This window comes from Bos javanicus, chromosome 3, assembly GCF_032452875.1.
Source record: "Bos javanicus breed banteng chromosome 3, ARS-OSU_banteng_1.0, whole genome shotgun sequence".
In the NCBI taxonomy this organism is placed as follows: domain Eukaryota; kingdom Metazoa; phylum Chordata; class Mammalia; order Artiodactyla; family Bovidae; genus Bos; species Bos javanicus.
Window position 1 is genome coordinate 56,894,972 of NC_083870.1, and position 17,298 is coordinate 56,912,269.

General features: G+C 43.5%; 1 protein-coding gene and 1 long non-coding RNA gene across 3 annotated transcripts in view; one reads left to right on the plus strand and one right to left on the minus strand.

The window, feature by feature from the left end:
- LMO4 (LIM domain only 4) overlaps positions 1 to 6,970 on the minus strand; it is a 17,089-nt gene extending 10,119 nt beyond the window's left edge. Inside the window, exons 1-2 of one of the 2 annotated variants that reach the window (XM_061411360.1) lie at positions 6,232 to 6,970; positions 3,202 to 3,440 (exon numbers count right to left, since the gene is read on the minus strand). In XM_061411360.1, the coding sequence (XP_061267344.1) occupies positions 3,202 to 3,437 (236 nt within the window). In that variant the 5' untranslated portion in view covers positions 3,438 to 3,440; positions 6,232 to 6,970. Of the gene's footprint in view, positions 1 to 3,201; positions 3,441 to 3,632; positions 3,787 to 6,231 lie in introns of those variants that run through there. The other variant, XM_061411361.1, reaches the window with a different exon arrangement.
- Positions 6,971 to 7,045: 75 nt separating this feature from the next.
- LOC133244331 (uncharacterized) lies at positions 7,046 to 13,536 on the plus strand. Its single transcript, XR_009735366.1, has 2 exons — positions 7,046 to 7,188; positions 9,869 to 13,536. It is a non-coding gene; the product is annotated as an uncharacterized LOC133244331 (long non-coding RNA).
- The last annotated feature ends 3,762 nt before the right edge of the window (positions 13,537 to 17,298 follow it).

Consider the following 17,298-nt stretch of genomic DNA (forward strand, 5'->3'; position numbering starts at 1 on the left):
CGGCCAAGCGCTTCCACTGCGGCCTTGGGCGCCACCGGCCCCTAGCCTGGCCCCCGCCCGGTCAAGCGAGCGAGAAGACGAGACCCGGCACGCCGAGAACCGCCAACCGGGCTTCCGGCGCGTTTCCTCGCCTCACAGGACCTGAAGCCCCACCCGTCGATCTCCCCGAACTTCCTCCTCTCGCTGCACTTTCCGCGCCAGTCTTCGGGCCGGAGGTGGGGGTAGAGAAGGAGGACTCGAAGAAAGAGAATCAGAGTTTCTGAAGCTACTTGGTGGCGCTGGGATTGAGCTGGGGGTTCCAGAACTGGGGGGTAGTTGGGGGAGGGCGCTGCTAAGGTTCGCCTACTTTTGTAATTTTGTAAGGTGGCCGGACCGGCCGGCGTTGGCCCCTTTAAGACCCACCCTCCCCTTCCTCTCCCTTCACCCCCTCCTCGACGTTCCCTCTGTCTCTTAGAGGCCAATTTTGTTAATTAAATGTTTTGTTTGCGACGCAGCTCTCATTCATTGCGGACACGTCATTTGGAGCAGATCTAAGCCAGAGACCAGATCTCATTAGATAAAGCCCATCAGAACTAAGAAAATGGAGGAGCCACTAATTAAAGCTTTTAATTGTGCGGATTCGCTGCAGCAAGGTTTTATCTGAAATCTTGGGAGGGAGAAGAGGCAGAAGTTCAGTTCTGCCCAATCGACACTTGGTCGCGCAGGGGTAAGGGACTAGGGAAAAGCGGCACCCTCCTCCCCCAGCCCCCTCCCCTCCCGGGGCCTCTCCCAGCTCTCCCGAAGCTTTTTAGCCAGATCTTGGTTGTTTTCAAAAAAAAAAAACACCACAACCTCAAAATCAGACAGTTTAAAAGCCCCTTAATAAATCGCTCTGTGGTCCCAGCTAGAGCCATAGAGCCGAAGAGTCGCCTTCACCTGGTGGCCGGCGAGCGGATTAGTCCTGCTCCTCAGCGGCCGTCACTGCAGAACTGAAAGCGCCTTCAACAAGTGGACAGAGGGGAGGCTGGGGAGGGAGTAGCTGAGAGGGAAAGGAACACGCGCCTCCCCACCTTCCCACCCTTTTGACATCTTGGTGGGCAGAAGAAACACTGAAGGAAGTCTTAGGAGATCCCTTAAAAATGGGGAGTTGGGGAGGGGGCGGGGGGAAGATGCTGCTGCTAAGCTCTAAGCAGTGTGAGGAAAGGATCAATTTGGTACTGAGCTAGAACACATCTCTCCAGGACAAATCTAAGGTTCTCAGGGTATCCTCTGGTTCACCAGCAATGGCTCCAGTTTTCAGTAAGGAAAAAAGAAAGGAAAGGAGAATATGGACTCAATTAATTGATGTTTGGGGTTGGGCACACATCCTTCCTTTCTCCATTAAGCCACGAGAAAAACACCAAATGGGCATTGATATTTGTTCCCAAGAATAAGGAAAGAAATGGAAGTGATTCCCAGGAAGCCACTTGCCTAAACTCGTCCCGAGGGAATGCAAGTGGACCCATCTTCTTTTTAATTAGTGGTAATCAGAATGTTTTCTGAAGGCACATGGTAAGGAGATGAATCTGTACCATTCAGTGCTTCTGAACAGCACTGTCAATTTTTCCCCTTTAAGCCACCCTCCTTACCACAGTTTTGCTCTCTATTTAATTACAATACTGTCAAAGCTCATGGCATTGCTTGGAATGAGAATAAGAAAGCATTACACCCATGCTCCTGCTGGTTTTCCAACACTTCTAAAAAAACACTTTATGAAATTAATGCTGCCCTCTTAATTTAAAAATAAAAGCCCTCTCCCTTCCTATATACATATATTTTTAACTTTGCTGATTGAGGAGGCCAGTACTGCATTACTGGAAAACCAAATGTCACCTTATTCCATCATTTTACACTACTGATATCGCTGCGATAAACATAGCCATACTACTCAGCTCCGAATTGCACTGGGGTCTTTTGCAGTTTTAGAACCAGAGTGAGGGAATCACAATAGAGCTAAACTTCAAAAAAAAAACCTCATCTATTGATTAACCCACATAGAAGAAAGAGCAAAAATGTTCTAATCTCTATAAAGAAAACGGTTTAGAGCAGAAATTCAAATAGAACGCAGTTCTTTAAAGTAAGCGGTATTCTAATATCAACCGTGTGGGCGTGGGTTTTTTTTTTTTTTTTAATTACTGGATGTTGAAACAGAACACCTCCTAGAAGCATTCATGTGCATCAGTCTATCAAACCATTTACTCAAATTAAATGTGTAATCCTTCAAATGCCTCCTTTCAAATTAATGAGTTTAAGTAGCTTGAGTTCACCTGAAAAGATCCTATAGGCACCTGACCTCCTGAATTCTTTCCATTAATTGCACTGAAACTTGTTGGAAAAGGCTGCTTACATGGGCATATGAATGTTCGTATACATTGCTTTAAAATGCAAGATTAGTATAATTCTATAGCCTCTTTTCCTAAATCTCTTGGGGATCAAGGGCAGTGATACAAATAACAAAAAACCCCAAATCTGAACATTCCTCAATTGAAAGCACTGCAAAATTTTACATCACAAACCACAGGCTAACACTGGAGTATTTCGAGCCTCCAAGTAACAGTACAAAAAGAGAAACATTACCATTAAGTTTTTTGGTTTTTTTTTTTCTTGTTTGGGTTCCTTTGCTACAAGAAAAATGACAAGTCTTTAAATTGATAGGTAACTAGCAGTTTTCACAAGGGGCACAAAGAATGAGTCAATTTTCTACTCAAGAAAGTTTAAGGTGCTTATGTAAATATCATAATCAGCCATCACCATTCGCAAATCATTTCTCACTAACCACACAAAATTTTAAGTCAATCTTTTGTCTCCGAGTTCCTGTGTGGGCCCCTACCTTGCTTTAAGAAAGCAGCTTAACTCCCACTAGAAATGTTTATTCTTAGTGGAGGGTCCAACTGGGGCTGACCACTTGAAACTCTGGTCCTGAGAGTGCGCAACCTTGGCACACCTAGCGGCCCAGTCCCACCAGATGTGCAGTTTTCAGTTAGTATGGCCTTCGCGATTAATCTGCCATTAAAAATTGGAGGACTAACAACACATGCTTCTTTAACCCTTAAATTTCAGCCAGCCAGGTTTTTGAGGTGTATTCTCAGAGGTGCCCTGTTCCTTTCCTTAAAATCCTTGGTAATCTTTGGCTTTGCTACTGCTCTGCCCGCCAATGTTGGGGAAAAGGCAGCCAAGTCTTACCTAATGTAGTCGTTTCTGCAAAGGATCATGCCGCTCTTGGTGTAACAGGACGTGCCGATGTCGCCCAGCTGCGCCTGGCAGCAGGAGCACTTGAGGCACCGGCTATGCCAGTAGCTGTCCATGGCATACAGCAGAAAGCGGTCCGCAATCTTGCCCCCGCAGCCTGCGCAACGCTTCCAGGAGAGGGAGCCGGCCGTCACTGGGGGCGGCTGGGAGCTGCTGCCCGGATTCACCATGGTCTGCAGAGGGCGGGAAGCAGACAGGGAGAGAGAGACAAAACAGGGGCGATGCAAAAGTTAGTAATCTCCGCGCTAGAGAGCGAACCCGTTCCCCCCCAGAGCTGCTGGAAGGAAGCAGCAGAGCAAGGGCGGGAAGGAGGAAGACGGGGAGAGGGAAGGAGGGAGTCTTGCCGGCAGCAGCCGCCTGTTTACTTTTCTCAAGCTTTGTTCTGGGGCCACGAGCTCCTCTCAACTTTCCAGCGCTCGCCGCCGCTGACAATTTCAGCTCGGGTACTGTCAAAACTCCGAGAGCCAGGCTCCGCCGCGCGCTCCACCCCTCGCGGCGCCTCCTCCCGGCCCCCGCCTCCGCCCACCGCCCCCTCCGCCCACCGCCCCCTCCTCCCCTCCTTCGCAGCCCGCCTCCAGCAAATGAGGGTCAAACCCACCCACCGCCGCGCCCGGCCCCTCCCCGGGCCCCGCCGAGCCTAGAGCGCTCGCCGAGGGGAGTGGGGAGGCGGCGGCCCCCGCCGGAGCCACGTTCCCTCCCGAGCTCTGCCCCGGGAAGTGCAGCTGCAGTTCACAAGTTGGAAATAGTTCGGCTTTCTGAAAGGGAAGGAGGGGAGGAACCAGCAGAGGGGAGATGGAGACCATGATGGTGGGAGGGAAGGCGAGGAGACGGTGTGTGTGTTTGGGGGGGGGGGGGGGGTGTAAAGTTGCGAAACTGGTTTTTCGTATTTTAAACAGCACCTTTCACATGCCATTGTGGTGACCGCCATCTCCCATTATTGTTCCAAATCTCATTTCATTTTGAAGATCAATCAGTGTTTTCTCTGGGTTTTCAGGACACAGGCAAGAATAATAGATCATTGAACTTTAGGATGCCTGTTAACTTCCTATACAAACACTCTCCACTTTGGTCTCACTAATCTGCCCTTGATCAGCAATTTAAATGCTAAAGCTTTGTTCCTCCAAAGGGGCGGGGGGAGCCAGGGGTACGTTACAGATAATATGCGAGAAGGAACTGTTTAAGGATGCACAAGTTATCTCCGAGCCAGTCCTGCCGTCACCAAAAACTGCTTTTAAAAATCCCCCACTCTTTCTAATGAATGTCACGAGAGAAGCAACTGGGGTATAATATAGGAATCAATTTATAAAGCTTAGCCTAAACCGATTAATTTGTTGCCTCCAATCCTGGGTCCAATAAAGTCCTCGTGTTCCTCCAGTCACTTATTCTATAAAAAGATCAAGTTATTTACTGCCAATTAAGCAGCCTGTTTTGTCTTTGTCCTCTGTAAGCCGAGAGTGTGGGCTCCCCTCGAGGCTCCCGGCTATCTGCTCAAGACATTCAGCTGATACCTCAGAAGGGAGAGGGCGAACTTTGCCTGTCCCCAGCCCAACTCGGCTACTGCAGGAGAAAAAAAAAAAAATATGAGGGGAAGGGAACGAAACAAGGACTCGGGTTCCTTAAATAGGCCGATTTTAAACACATTTCCTCCGAAAGAGTCCCGGAACGTGTGTCCAGTGACCGCACAATAAACCAGAATAAGAACTGCACCAATTAAGCTGTAACAAAACCCTGAGACTTTGGAAACAGGACCACTCTAAAACCCATTAGCATTGCATTTATCCGAATGCATCATACCTTTATGTAAATTGATTTATCTGATGCATTTACTCGAGGAATTGCTTTTTGTTACAATTTGCCCTAACCCAAATGAATCTGCATTTCCTGCCCTAGGTCTTTAAACAACCCCCCCCCCCCGTTTTAATCGCTCCAAATTCCTTTTTAAAAGAGGAGAGGGAGGGAGGAGATTCCAAGCTCTTCCCCGCCCCCATCTTTGGTGAGAGGTAAATATATATGTATTTTTTTTTTAAAGGAAACACTACACTGAGAAAAGCATCCAGTAACCCCATTAGCTAAAGCTCTTAAGGACAAGCAATACCTTAATGCTGATTAAATCTAAAAGAGATGAATCAAGAGGACTGACCAGAAACTGACTCCCCTGATAACTAAGGACGGGCCCTCATCAAGTTTCATTTAGAGTTGGGGAAAAAAAAAGAAAGAAAGCTTTTAAGTTAAATAGGCTTATACTCTAGTAATTACATAGCCAAGCAATTTAGGTCCTGGGATAGTCAGTGAAATAGAAAGCAGAACTGGCAGCTAGAGGCAAAATCTGCCCCCCTTTAACAACGTCTCTGGTGTTTTTTAATGGAGACCAAGGGAGGGACAAACGTAGCGCTGGCAATTTGTAGTACAAAAATGGATGCTTAATTCATGTCTTGATTTTAATTAGGTGATTCACCGGATTTCTTCTGGATTGGAACAAAAGACTTATAAGCCAAGAGGAATTTTTTAAAAGAACCAGCAATACCCAATCTTGCTCACTTAGATCCTTTCTGCCACTGTTTCAAAAATAGTGTGTGTGTGGGGGGGGGGGGTGGAGTGGAGGGTCGTGACTATTTCCCCCACACTACTTCTCAGACTTAAACCCTTATAGCACCTCCAGCCTTTCCCTTCGGAACTGAAAATATACCCACCCCCCCTCCAAGGTCTCCAACAGCCCCATCTCCAAGAAGAACCCTTTTGTAAGCAGGAACCGCTACAAAGCTGGCGGCCCGGGGCTGTCCTCCGTGCTAGCTCGCAGGCCGGCCTCGGTAGTTTCAGACTCGCGCATTATCTAAGCCGACGTATTGTTTACTTGCAATTTGGGACGGTCAAGGGAAGGAAGCCAAAGAAAACAGCCCCGGCCCAAATCGGCCCTCTCCTCTTTCTCCCCCCTCCCTGCCCGCGGCTCCCCAGCCGTCCCCTTACCTGCTTTTCCCCTATATTGCAATATTGCGAGAGGCGACGGCGGCGAAATGCGAGCGAAGCCGCTCGGCTTCCAAGGAAGGGGCGCCTCGGCTGGCGGAGCTGGAGGGAGGGGGGATGTTCTCGCAGAAGCAGGAAAGGGGAGGAGGGGGCTAAGGGCCGCTTTTTTTTCTTTTTTTTTTAACGCGCAGCTCTGAGGCTAGGTTGGGGGGCCCCGCGTAAGTGGCGGGCGGCGGGGAGCAGAAGTGTCAGTCTCGGTCCTCGCCGTTCTCCTCCGCCTCCGGCTCCGCGCGAGCAGCTGCAGGAGCCCTCGGCCCGCGCAGCGCGGCGCAGCGGCAGCAACTGCTGCAATCGCTGCTGCAAGTTTGGCAATGTGGCTTCACTTTGTATATTCCCCCGCCCGGCGGCCCCCGCCCCGCCCGCGCTCCTCCTCCTCCACCTCCGCCTGCCTCCCTCCCGCGCGCCCGCCCGCTCGCTCGGGGCTGCTGGCGGCGGCAGCGGCTCGGCCGAGCTTCCTGCACCTCCAGCCGGGGAGCGGCCGCAGACACAACAGCCCCGGGAGCGGTAGCGGCGGCGGCCGCGGGGCGAGTGCTCCCGGGAGGCGGGGAGCTGTGGCCGGAGGGGCCCGGCGCGCCGGAGCCTGCGCCGCTGCCGGGGCTGCTGCTGCCCGGCTCGGAGGCGGCGGCGGTGGCGGCGGCGCTGGCCTCTAGCCGGCTCGCTCGCTCCCTCCGCGGCTCTTACACATGTGTTACTGACAGAGCAAAATCCCAACTACTCCCCGGCTCTGCCGCCGACGTCAGCGACCCTCAGCCACTGGGCGGCCGGATTGTTCAGGCGGAATAATAAAACCTGCCAATCCGGGCAAGGACAAAGGGATGACTGAAACGAGACTCCGGGGGCGGGGGAGAGAGCCAGGCGGAGGAGCGGGCCGAGGCTGGAGCGGGGAAGGGCCGGAATCAGGTGGGGAGAAGTCACCCGGGCGCGGCAAACCCTGCCGGGGCGGTCCCACGCGGCCCGGGAGGACGAGTCGAGGCACCGGGGACCCACTTGCCCTCCGTGCGCGCGAGGTATCCCCGGGACCCGCCCCAGTAGTCCCTCGGGGACAGCCAGTCCCTCGCGGAGACGAGCCCTTTAGGAAACTTACTTCACATCTGCCTTGGAAATGGGTCTCTGTTGGGGTAGGAAGGCTTTCCCGAGATCTCCGAGCTGTGGAGATCTGTGCTGTGTTTTTTGAGGTGTTTTTGTTTTTTAAATTCACCATGTTAGAGATTTATGAACCTTAGTGGAAGTTTAATTCACAAGGTAGAAACAGTCAGGAACTCAGTAGTTCTAAAACACTGCCTGTTTCCCATCAATCCATGTATAAACTAAGGGCCCATTAGGCATTTCATGGGTATTTATCAACGTTGGTAAAAAGATCCCAGTCTACTTTCAAAGTTCAGGAAAACTTCAGGGAAAAAACCCTTACCCCTTGTATCCACCCCACTGTAGAGGATGAGACGCCAAATTTCTCTTAGCCGTCAGAGTGATGGAAGTTATCGCAGTATTAGAAATCCCACAGCCTCTGGAGAGAAGAAAAGTTATTTCTAGTGTAAATCAAGTTTTGAGGAACGCTTTGAGGGTGGTAGTCTGAGTGTCTCATTCAGTTCAGCCTAGATGCTTAAATACCTAGTCCTTCAACTTTTATCTGCTCTGCCAAATAGGTTTAATAAATCTCCGATCTGAGGCTAATATTAGGTCTGATTATTAGTAGTAAGTTCCAGAGAGATTTTTCTGGTGGAAATTATCATGAAAGTGCAAAGCCCTTCTGCTAAGTATCATTAAGTAAAACCAGTCTTGTGGGACAAGTTTTCATATTGTATTACACACAGCACTGCTAGATTGAGAAAAGGGACCTGCGGAAGAATCTAGCTACAGACAATGCAGATGTTCAACATCTATGGTTTTAGCGTCTGTTTGGGGGGATTTCTGTCTTTCAAACCATCAAAACTAAGTCTGCAAAAGAAACTATAGTCGTTGCCTACAACATCGAGCAGAGGACATTTTTAAATACCAGTTAGAACGCGCCTCTCTTTATATGTCTAGCACCTTGAAATGAAATGGCTTACTTGTATTGATTGGAACTTAAAATTTCATTTTTATGGTCAAATCACTATGTGCATGTATGAAAAATATTTTTTAATCTTTAAAACTATAATAATAATTAAAATGTTCTGGATAGAAAACAGCTGCAGATGGGTGTGATTAAAGAAGGCCAACTTAAAAAAATGTAATGTTCCTTGAAGGTTGGTAAAGAAAACTCAATTAAACCAAACGATGAAAGGAACCCAGTAAACAATAATACATTTTAATCCCCTGGTTCAGCTTCAATTTGTTAATAATTTATAATAAAATGAGATGACACAAGATCTTAGTGGGCTGCAATTAAGTTCTGATTTGACCTGTGGAAGTAAATTTCCTGCTCTGGCCCTTCATTTTCTCATCCACAAATGAAGGAATCAAGCCAAATCATCTTTATCTTTCCTCTTTTTAAAAAAACATTATTTTCTACAGAACATTTAATACATAGGTCTGGAAGGAATTGTGGTGCTTTATTTCCCAAAGTACGTACACTAAAATGAAATCTTTATTTTAAAATGAAATGTTAGAAAACTAATCAAACATTAGATATCACGAAGTTATTATCCAAAGGATCATAGTTTCTATGGAAGGAAAGGAAGAGAAAAGGATGGATAAAACTTTGAATACAGATCTCTAGGCTTGGAGGGGCCTAGGAGATGGTGTTTTCACTCTGACTGTGAGTGGAGTGAAGACTTTACACATGTCCCTGCAGATTGGAGTTAGAGGATGTTACCAAAGACCTTTATTTCCTGATATTGTGGTTATAGAAATACAAAAGCGATGATGGCTAACAGTCTCTATTTAGAGGGGTAGGAAGTAAATACATTCCCTGTAATCAAAAACCAGGTGTACTTTAACCAGAGCGCCACCTCTGGGTAGTCTTTATTTCTGCATTCCTTGCACTTAGCAGTCCTTTCTCATCCGAGTAGTATCAGTAGTAGGATTTTGGTCTGCAAGAGCCTGCTATTAATAGAATGGGGTAGCAATGTTAATCTTTTATTTTCACTGATGCTAAATTTACAAAAACTGTGTAAATACATGTTCATTACAGGTAAGGCAGTTCTTTATTCAAGTATTCTTCAAACTGATATAGAACAGTGCTCAAAATAATCCTGCTACTGCTGCTGCTAAGTTGCTTCTGTCGTGTCCGACTGTGTGCGACCCCATAAACGGCAGCCCACCAGGCCCCTCCGTCCATGGAATTTTCCAAGCAAGAGTACTGTAGTATATAGTAAAATTGCCTGAATTCAAAATAATAATGTTATAATATACCCAGCAGTTCAATAAACCTCTTTTGATGTCATAGACTCATTTAGCTACTCACCTTAAATGACAAATAAGAATACAGTGCTTTGGAAAAGAAAGAGAAACTCAAATTATTTCTTTTCTTACATTCTAATTAAATGTATTGATCTTAGATCAAGCCCACATTTTCCCCACTCACCCCAAAATGCTTTGTCCATACCTTCCCTTCTTGTCCTCTAAGTCTTCCAATCATAATCATTCTTTTGTTCTCCAGGTGACGGTTCTCTGAGAATATCCTGTAGACACCCAGAGGTTCTACACAGACCCACGTCACCTTCTGTGCCCCAAGAAAGGCCAGATTATTTGATGCTGATATGGCAACTTCCACATCAAAGTGCCCCAGCTCTTGCTCAAGAATAAACAAACATTTAAACCTTTTAAAGGCAATGTAAAATTGTTTTTGAAGGCAGTCTTTTTAGAAAGCCCCGCCTTTTTTTTAATCTGCCTACCTTTATTGCTCTCATCATAAAGATCCCTTGAAATCAAAAGATTCAGTCAAAGTGAATTTGAAAAGCTTGAGTCTGGGACGATTTCAAAGTATAAAAGGTGTGGCGAGAAGAAGAGGCAATGATAGTTACTGACAGATGTCATGAGGAAGAAAGAAGACAAATGGCATGTAGGTGGCTGCCAGTTTTCATGGTGGTGGTGTTGGCTAGGGAGTGGGAAGGTATTGCACAGTAGTAGAGACAGAGAGACTGCAGCATTTCAGTATAGGGATTCCTCTACATTGTGACACAAATGAATTTATCTATGAAACAGAAACAGGCTCACAGACATAGAGAACAGTGCTGTGGTTGCCAAGAGAGAGAGGGTGGGGGGTTTGAAATTAGCAGATGCAAACTATTCCAGTTGAGCTACTTCAAATCCTGAAAGAGGATGCTGTGAAAGTGCTGCACTCAATATGCCAGCAAATTTGGGAAACTCAACAGTGGCCACAGGATTGGAAAAGGTCAGTTTTCATTCCAATCCCAAAGAAAGGCAATGCCAAAGAATACTCAAAGTACCACACAATTGCACTCATCTCACATGCTAGCAAAGTAATGCTCAAAATTCACCAAGCCAGGCTTCAACAGTACATGAACCGTGAACTTCCAGATGTTCAAGCTGGATTTTAGGAAAGGCAGAAGAACCAGAGATCAGATTGCCAACATCTGTTGGATCATCAAAAAAGCAAGAGAGTTCCAGAAAAACATCTATTTCTGCTTTATTGACTGTGCCAAAGCCTTTGACTGTGTGGATCACAATAAACTGTGGAAAATTCTTGTAGAGATGGGAATACCAGACCACCTGACCTACTTCATGAAAAATCTGTATGCAGGTCAAGAAGAAACAGTTAGAACTGGACATGGAACAACAGACTGGTTCCAAATCAGGAAAGGAGTACATCAAGGCTGTATATTGTCACCCTGCTTATTTAACTTATATGCAGAGTACATCATGCAAAATGCCGGGCTGGATGAAGCACAAGCTGGAACCAAGATTGCTGGGAGAAATATCAATAACCTCAGATACGCAGATGACACCACCTTTATGGCAGAAAGCAAAGAAGAACTAAAGAGCCTCTTAATGCAAGTGAAAGAGGAGATTGAAAAAGTTGGGTTAAAACTCAACATTCAGAAAACGAAGATCATAGCATCTGGTCCCATCACTTCGTGGCAAATAGATGGGGAAACAATGGAAATAGTGAGAGACTTTATTTTAGGGGCTCCAAAATCACTGGAGATGGTGATTACAGCCAAGAAATTAAAAGACACTTGCTCCTTGGAAGAAACACTATGACCAACCTCAGTTCAGTTCAGTTGCTCAGTTGTGTCCGACTCTTTGCGACCCCATGGACTGCAGCACGCCAGGCTTCCCTGTCCCATCACCAACTCCCGGAGCTTACTCAAACTCAGGTCCATCAAGTCAGTGATGCCATCTAAACATCTCATCCTCTGTTGTCCCCTTCTTCTCCTGCCTTCAGCCAACCTAGACAGCATATTAAAAAGCAGAGACATTACTTTGCTAACAAAGGTCCACCTAGTCAAAGCTATGATTTTTCCAGTAGCCACATATGGATGTGAGATTTGGACTACAAAGAAAGCTGAGCACCAAAGAATTGATGCTTTTGAACTGTGGTGCTGGAGAAGACTTGAGAGTCCCTTGGACTGCAAGGAGATCCAGCCTGTCAATCCTAAAGGGAATCAGTCCTGTATTAATTGGAAGGACTGATGCTGAAGCTGAAGTTCCAATACGTAGGCCACTTGATGCAAAGAACTGACTCATTGGAAAAGACCCTGATGCTCGGAAAGATTGAAGGCAGGAGGAGAAGGGGACGACAGAGGATGAGATGGCTGGATGGCATCACCGACTTGATGGGCCTGAGTTTGAGTGAACTCCGGGAGTTGGTGATGGACAGGGAAGCCTGGCGTACAGCAGTCCATGGGGTCACAAAGAGTCGGAAACGACTGAGCGACTGAACTGAACTGAAACTATATTATGTATGGAATGGACAAACAAGAAGCTGCACAAACCATTATGGAAATGACTATGAGAATGTGTATGTATATGTATAATTGAATCACTTTGCTATACTACAGAAGTTAACACAACATTGTGAATCAACTAAATGTCAATAAAATAACCTTTTTAAAGAGAATAGGGATTCATAATGAATTCATCTAAAAGACTATACTTCAAAGAATTATATCTTGGTTTTAAATACTTTAAATTTACCGTTTTTTGTATTTCTCAAAATCACTTAAAAATATCTCACTAAGTGTTTCATGTGGTAAAGTTGTTGCTGTTTTAAAGTCTTTTCTTTTTTAAGCAATCCATATGTCTCTATTTGGTAAATGTGCCACCAAATTTATGTTAATCAGTATTTAGGAAGTTGTCATAACCTCTCTTTTATAGGGTAACTTAAAAGCATAGTGAAAAAGTTAATTTTATTGAAATAAAACAATTGGAAGATCACTTAGGAAAAGGAAACAACATTAATACTGTTGTGACTAGAAATATAATTTATGATATAGATTTTGCTTTTAATTATTCTACTTGATTAGAACATTTAAAACTCCTTGAAACCATGGGAAAGATGGGGAAGGTGATGGGAAAAAAGAAGATACGACTGTGACACATTCTTTTGCCTGACATAACAAGGCCACTTTTATTACAGTGGCAAGAAATGACTCATTTTCTTCATACATGCTTATCAGGGTAGGAACAGGACTTACAAATCTCCCAATTCTGCCCTAGAACCACCATCAGCAAATCTTGAAGTATATTATATTTCATAGTGGTGATATTATAAGAAAGATTATTTGGCCTACTCCTACTAGTTTTCAGGACTGAATTCTGTCAATAATATTCAACTACCAGTGATATTCTGCATATATCACTGCAAATTAATTATCAGACTGTGTATGTGAGTATGTTATATGTTCATTAGGGTCTTCAAAATGGTCTACTGCACCCACAGGCAGTGCTTATTAAAGTTGAGTTAGATCTTACTGCAGATAAATTTAATTTTGTAATAGTTACAAAAGAGGATATGTAGATGGCTGGGCGATTTGTGTATATATATGTGAGGTAATTATTACTAACAATATATATTAAAATTATAAATCCAGTAGAAAATAGCAATTCTATTTAACATTACTGTTCCTCTCTAAGACGATGGAAATAAGCATTTATTGATAGAGAAACTAAAGCGTTAAAACATAATTCATTCCCCCTATGTTCCCATTAACTGTTCTTGGTACAAGAAAGGCTAGTAGTTCAGAAATTTCATATATACCAATCCACAACTTCCTTAGTTACTGTCACTTTTAATCATAGTATTGAAATAATTAAGCTTTCTCTCTGTGGATTTGTAATAAAATGTAATATTTTAAAGTGTTATACTGGTCTCTATTTGCTCACTAAAAAAATTGATGAAAATATGATATTTATTCATCTAATTATAATGAATGACCCTGGTGGAATTAGGGGAGTTCAATCCATACCTGTCCATAGACTTGAAAAACACATATTTCTACTCTATACAGTGCCATAAATTTTTTAGAATAAAAAGAACAACCAGGTATGGATTTTTTTTAAATAATAAAATTGGATAACTCAATTGACTAAAATGTGTTCCCTCCACGCAGAGGTACACATTATAACGTCATCATTTATATTTCTCAACATAAATCAAATTTCATAATAAAATTGTTTTTGATGAATCACCACTTCTAGCTTCAAAACATTCTGACAGAGAAAGCAAATTTGTCGATTTCTCTGTATGATAAGAAATCACTGAAAATATATTTAAGACTTTTAGTCTAAGATGATCTTTTGCGGGGGCGGGGAGAGTTTCTTTTAAAAGGAAAATATTCAAGCCTTTTAAAATTTGGGAAAACAACTCAAGAATAAAATAGTCTTTCTTTCCAGCATTTTTTCAGAGCCATCTGTTGTGCTCTCTGACAGTAAGGCCAGGAGAAGTCATTACAGAACAATACTCTGGAAACAGTTGGCTTCAAAGAAAGAATGAAAACTTAAACAACACTACCTTTGTACATGTTTGTTCTAATTAGTGGGTTAAAACATCCAAGCATTGTACCCAGATGTCGCTCTCTGTCCTGTTTTTATTGCTTTTCTCCACTGAGATAACATTTAGCACTGCATTGAAATTTCTACTTACTGTTTGTGTCCAGTAGTAAATCCTGGCACATTATTAGAATATCTGCCTGTTATCAGCTCAGTCAGGGAATGAATTATTGACTATAACTCATTGCTAGGAAGACTACGTATGACACTCCAGTGAAGTTTTGATAATTTCTAGAAGTCATGGTAATTTATGGAAGGGGGTTTTGATTGATCTCCCACTACCTATTTCGCACCTATCAGTAAATAGGACATATATTGATGGTCTACTTGAACTACATTAACAATATGAGGAATTCACAACTTAAGCATTTTTTTTTACTACAATTTCTACTAAAACAGTAACTCAGTTTCTATGAATTTTCTTTTGTGTGGTTTACCCATGGAGTAGGGAAGCACGGATCTAGACTGTTGAATACATAATATCACTTTTGTAATAATTATTTAGAAATATCCCTCATTAGCAGTTGTATCAGCCTCTGCCTTTTGGAAAGAAAACCTTGAGACTGTTGGAACAGATGAGAATGAAACAGAATATATACTGAAGGATTTTAAAGAATATCTTCAAGTGTTACAATACAGCTCATAGAATAAAGGATAATTTTTTAATTAACAGTAGGCAACTTATTATTTGAAAAGATATTTGTAATATGTTTTATATAAAATTACAGATACCAATTAATATGATATGACTGTCCCCATAAAGTCTATTTGTCAGAACACTAATAATCACTAACAATCACAACTTTTTTTTTTTAAATATTTATTTACTTGGCTGCACTGGGGCATGTGGGATCTTAGTTCCAGAACCAGAGATCAAATCTGTGTCCCCTGCATTGCAAGGTGACCACCAGGGAAGTCCCACAACTTTCTTTTAATATAGGTTTATTTTCATCCTGTTTTATTTTTGCTACGTTCTCCAAATTCAGTTATTTCTCAGAGTCTCAGAGTAAACTCTACTAGACAAATGTTTGCTTTATTTCTTTCCTGAGTTTCCATCATTGCAATTTCATTATTGCTTTATTTACTACAATTGCTTCCTATAAAAATGACCAGTATTTTCAACTTCTACAATATACCATATAATAGAGCAAACAATATAAATAATAATTAATGGTTATTTCCTAAGTGACATTGAAAGCATATCTAGATTTCTAGAAATTTCAACTTACACCCAAATTGTATTTAGGAATCTGATACAAAAATAATGGTGTCTCTTTTGCCAACACAGACACGATTGGGGGTGGGTAACTTGACTGAATACTTGGCTTAAAGAAAATAATTCTTTCTTCATTTTATCTTAATTTAGTAGCTTCTAGCAGTCATCTAAACAATCTTAAAATTAAAAGATAATGTTAATGGGAGAGACTGTTGTCATAGGATAATGGTTTCCTGCTGCTAGATTAATGCAGTGGCAATAATACTAGAGCATTTATTGAAAATAAAGGGAAAGACAAAGCCAGGAGATTTATTTTTAAAGCAGGTGTCATGGATCCTATGACACTGTTGCATTATAATTACTTTGTTTCAATGTTGCCAAATTGTTGAGGGAAAAGGATCCCTTTTCCTGAAGGATATGGGGGTGACAGAATAATACTGGCTGGTACCCCCATGACTGGAGAGTGCATTCTTTCTAACTAGAGCAGCAGATTTGTTGTGATTCTTCTAATCAGATGGTCCCTTCTAAAGGCTGTGCCATTTAAAGAAACAAACACCAAAAATGCACAAATTAAGTGTCATTAACAACAACAACGAAAAAAGTAGGCATCTACTTAACACTGTTATCAAACATTCTGGAAGTATTAATAGGCCTTCCCACATTGGTACCCCAAATACCTTGCTCTCCCATACGCCATAGGGATGGCCTATACGACAAAAACTCTGTCCATGGATTTATCTTCTTTGAATACATATGATAACGTTGGACTGAGTAACAGACTTCTCCAGGTGGCATCCTCACAGGTATGCTGTGCTAGTCAGAATTGAAAGATGGTCCCCAAGATTCCCAGCCCCTGGTATACACAGCCTGTATAATCCCATCTGCTTGAGTGAGGGTGGCCTGACTTAATAAGGTGAGCCCTTTCAAAAGAAGGTCTAAAGGTCAGAGATGGAAGAAGTCAAAAAGATTCAAAGCTGAAAAAGATGTTCTCCCACTAGTCTGGAAGGACAAATTGCCATATGAGAGACATGATAGAGGGGGCACATGGTAGGGACCTAAGGGTCACCTCTAGGACCTGAGAAGGGTCCCTAGTCAACTAGCAGAGAGTCAGGGACCTCAGTCCTTGAGCTGTAAGCACCTGAATGCTGCAACACCAGTGAACTTGAAAGAGTTCCTTGAGCCTCAGAGGAGATAGCAATCCTGGCTGACACCTTGATTTCAGCCTGGTAAGACTGAGCAGAGAGCCTGGATATGGCATGCCCATACTTCATACCTACAGAAACCCCAAGGTAATAAATGGATTCTGTTTTAAACAATTAGATTTATAGTAATTTGCTATGCAGCAATGGAAAACAAGTTCAAAAGATGTGTTGATGTTGTTCAGCCACTAAGTCACGTCCAACTCTTTACAACCCCATGGACTGCAGCACACCAGGCTTCTCTGTCCTCCACTACCTCCTGGAATTTGCTCAAATTCATGTCCAATGAGTTGGTGACGCCATCCAACCATCTCATCCTCTGTTGTCCCCTTCTCCTCCTGCCCTCCATCTTTCCCAGCACCACGGTCTTTTCCAGTGAGTCAGCTCTTTGCATCAGGTGGCCAAACTATTGGAGCTTCAGCTTCAGCATCAGTCCTTCCAATGAATATTCAGGGTTGATTTCCTTTAGGATTGACTGGTTTGATATTCTTGCAGTCCAAAGGACTCTCAAGAGTCTTCTCCAACACCACAGTTCAAAAGCATCAATTCTTGGGCACTTAGCCTTCTTTATGGTCCAGCTCTCACATCCATACCTGACTACTGGAAAAACCATAGCTTTGACTGTACAAACCTTTGTAGGCAAAGTGATGTCTCTGATTT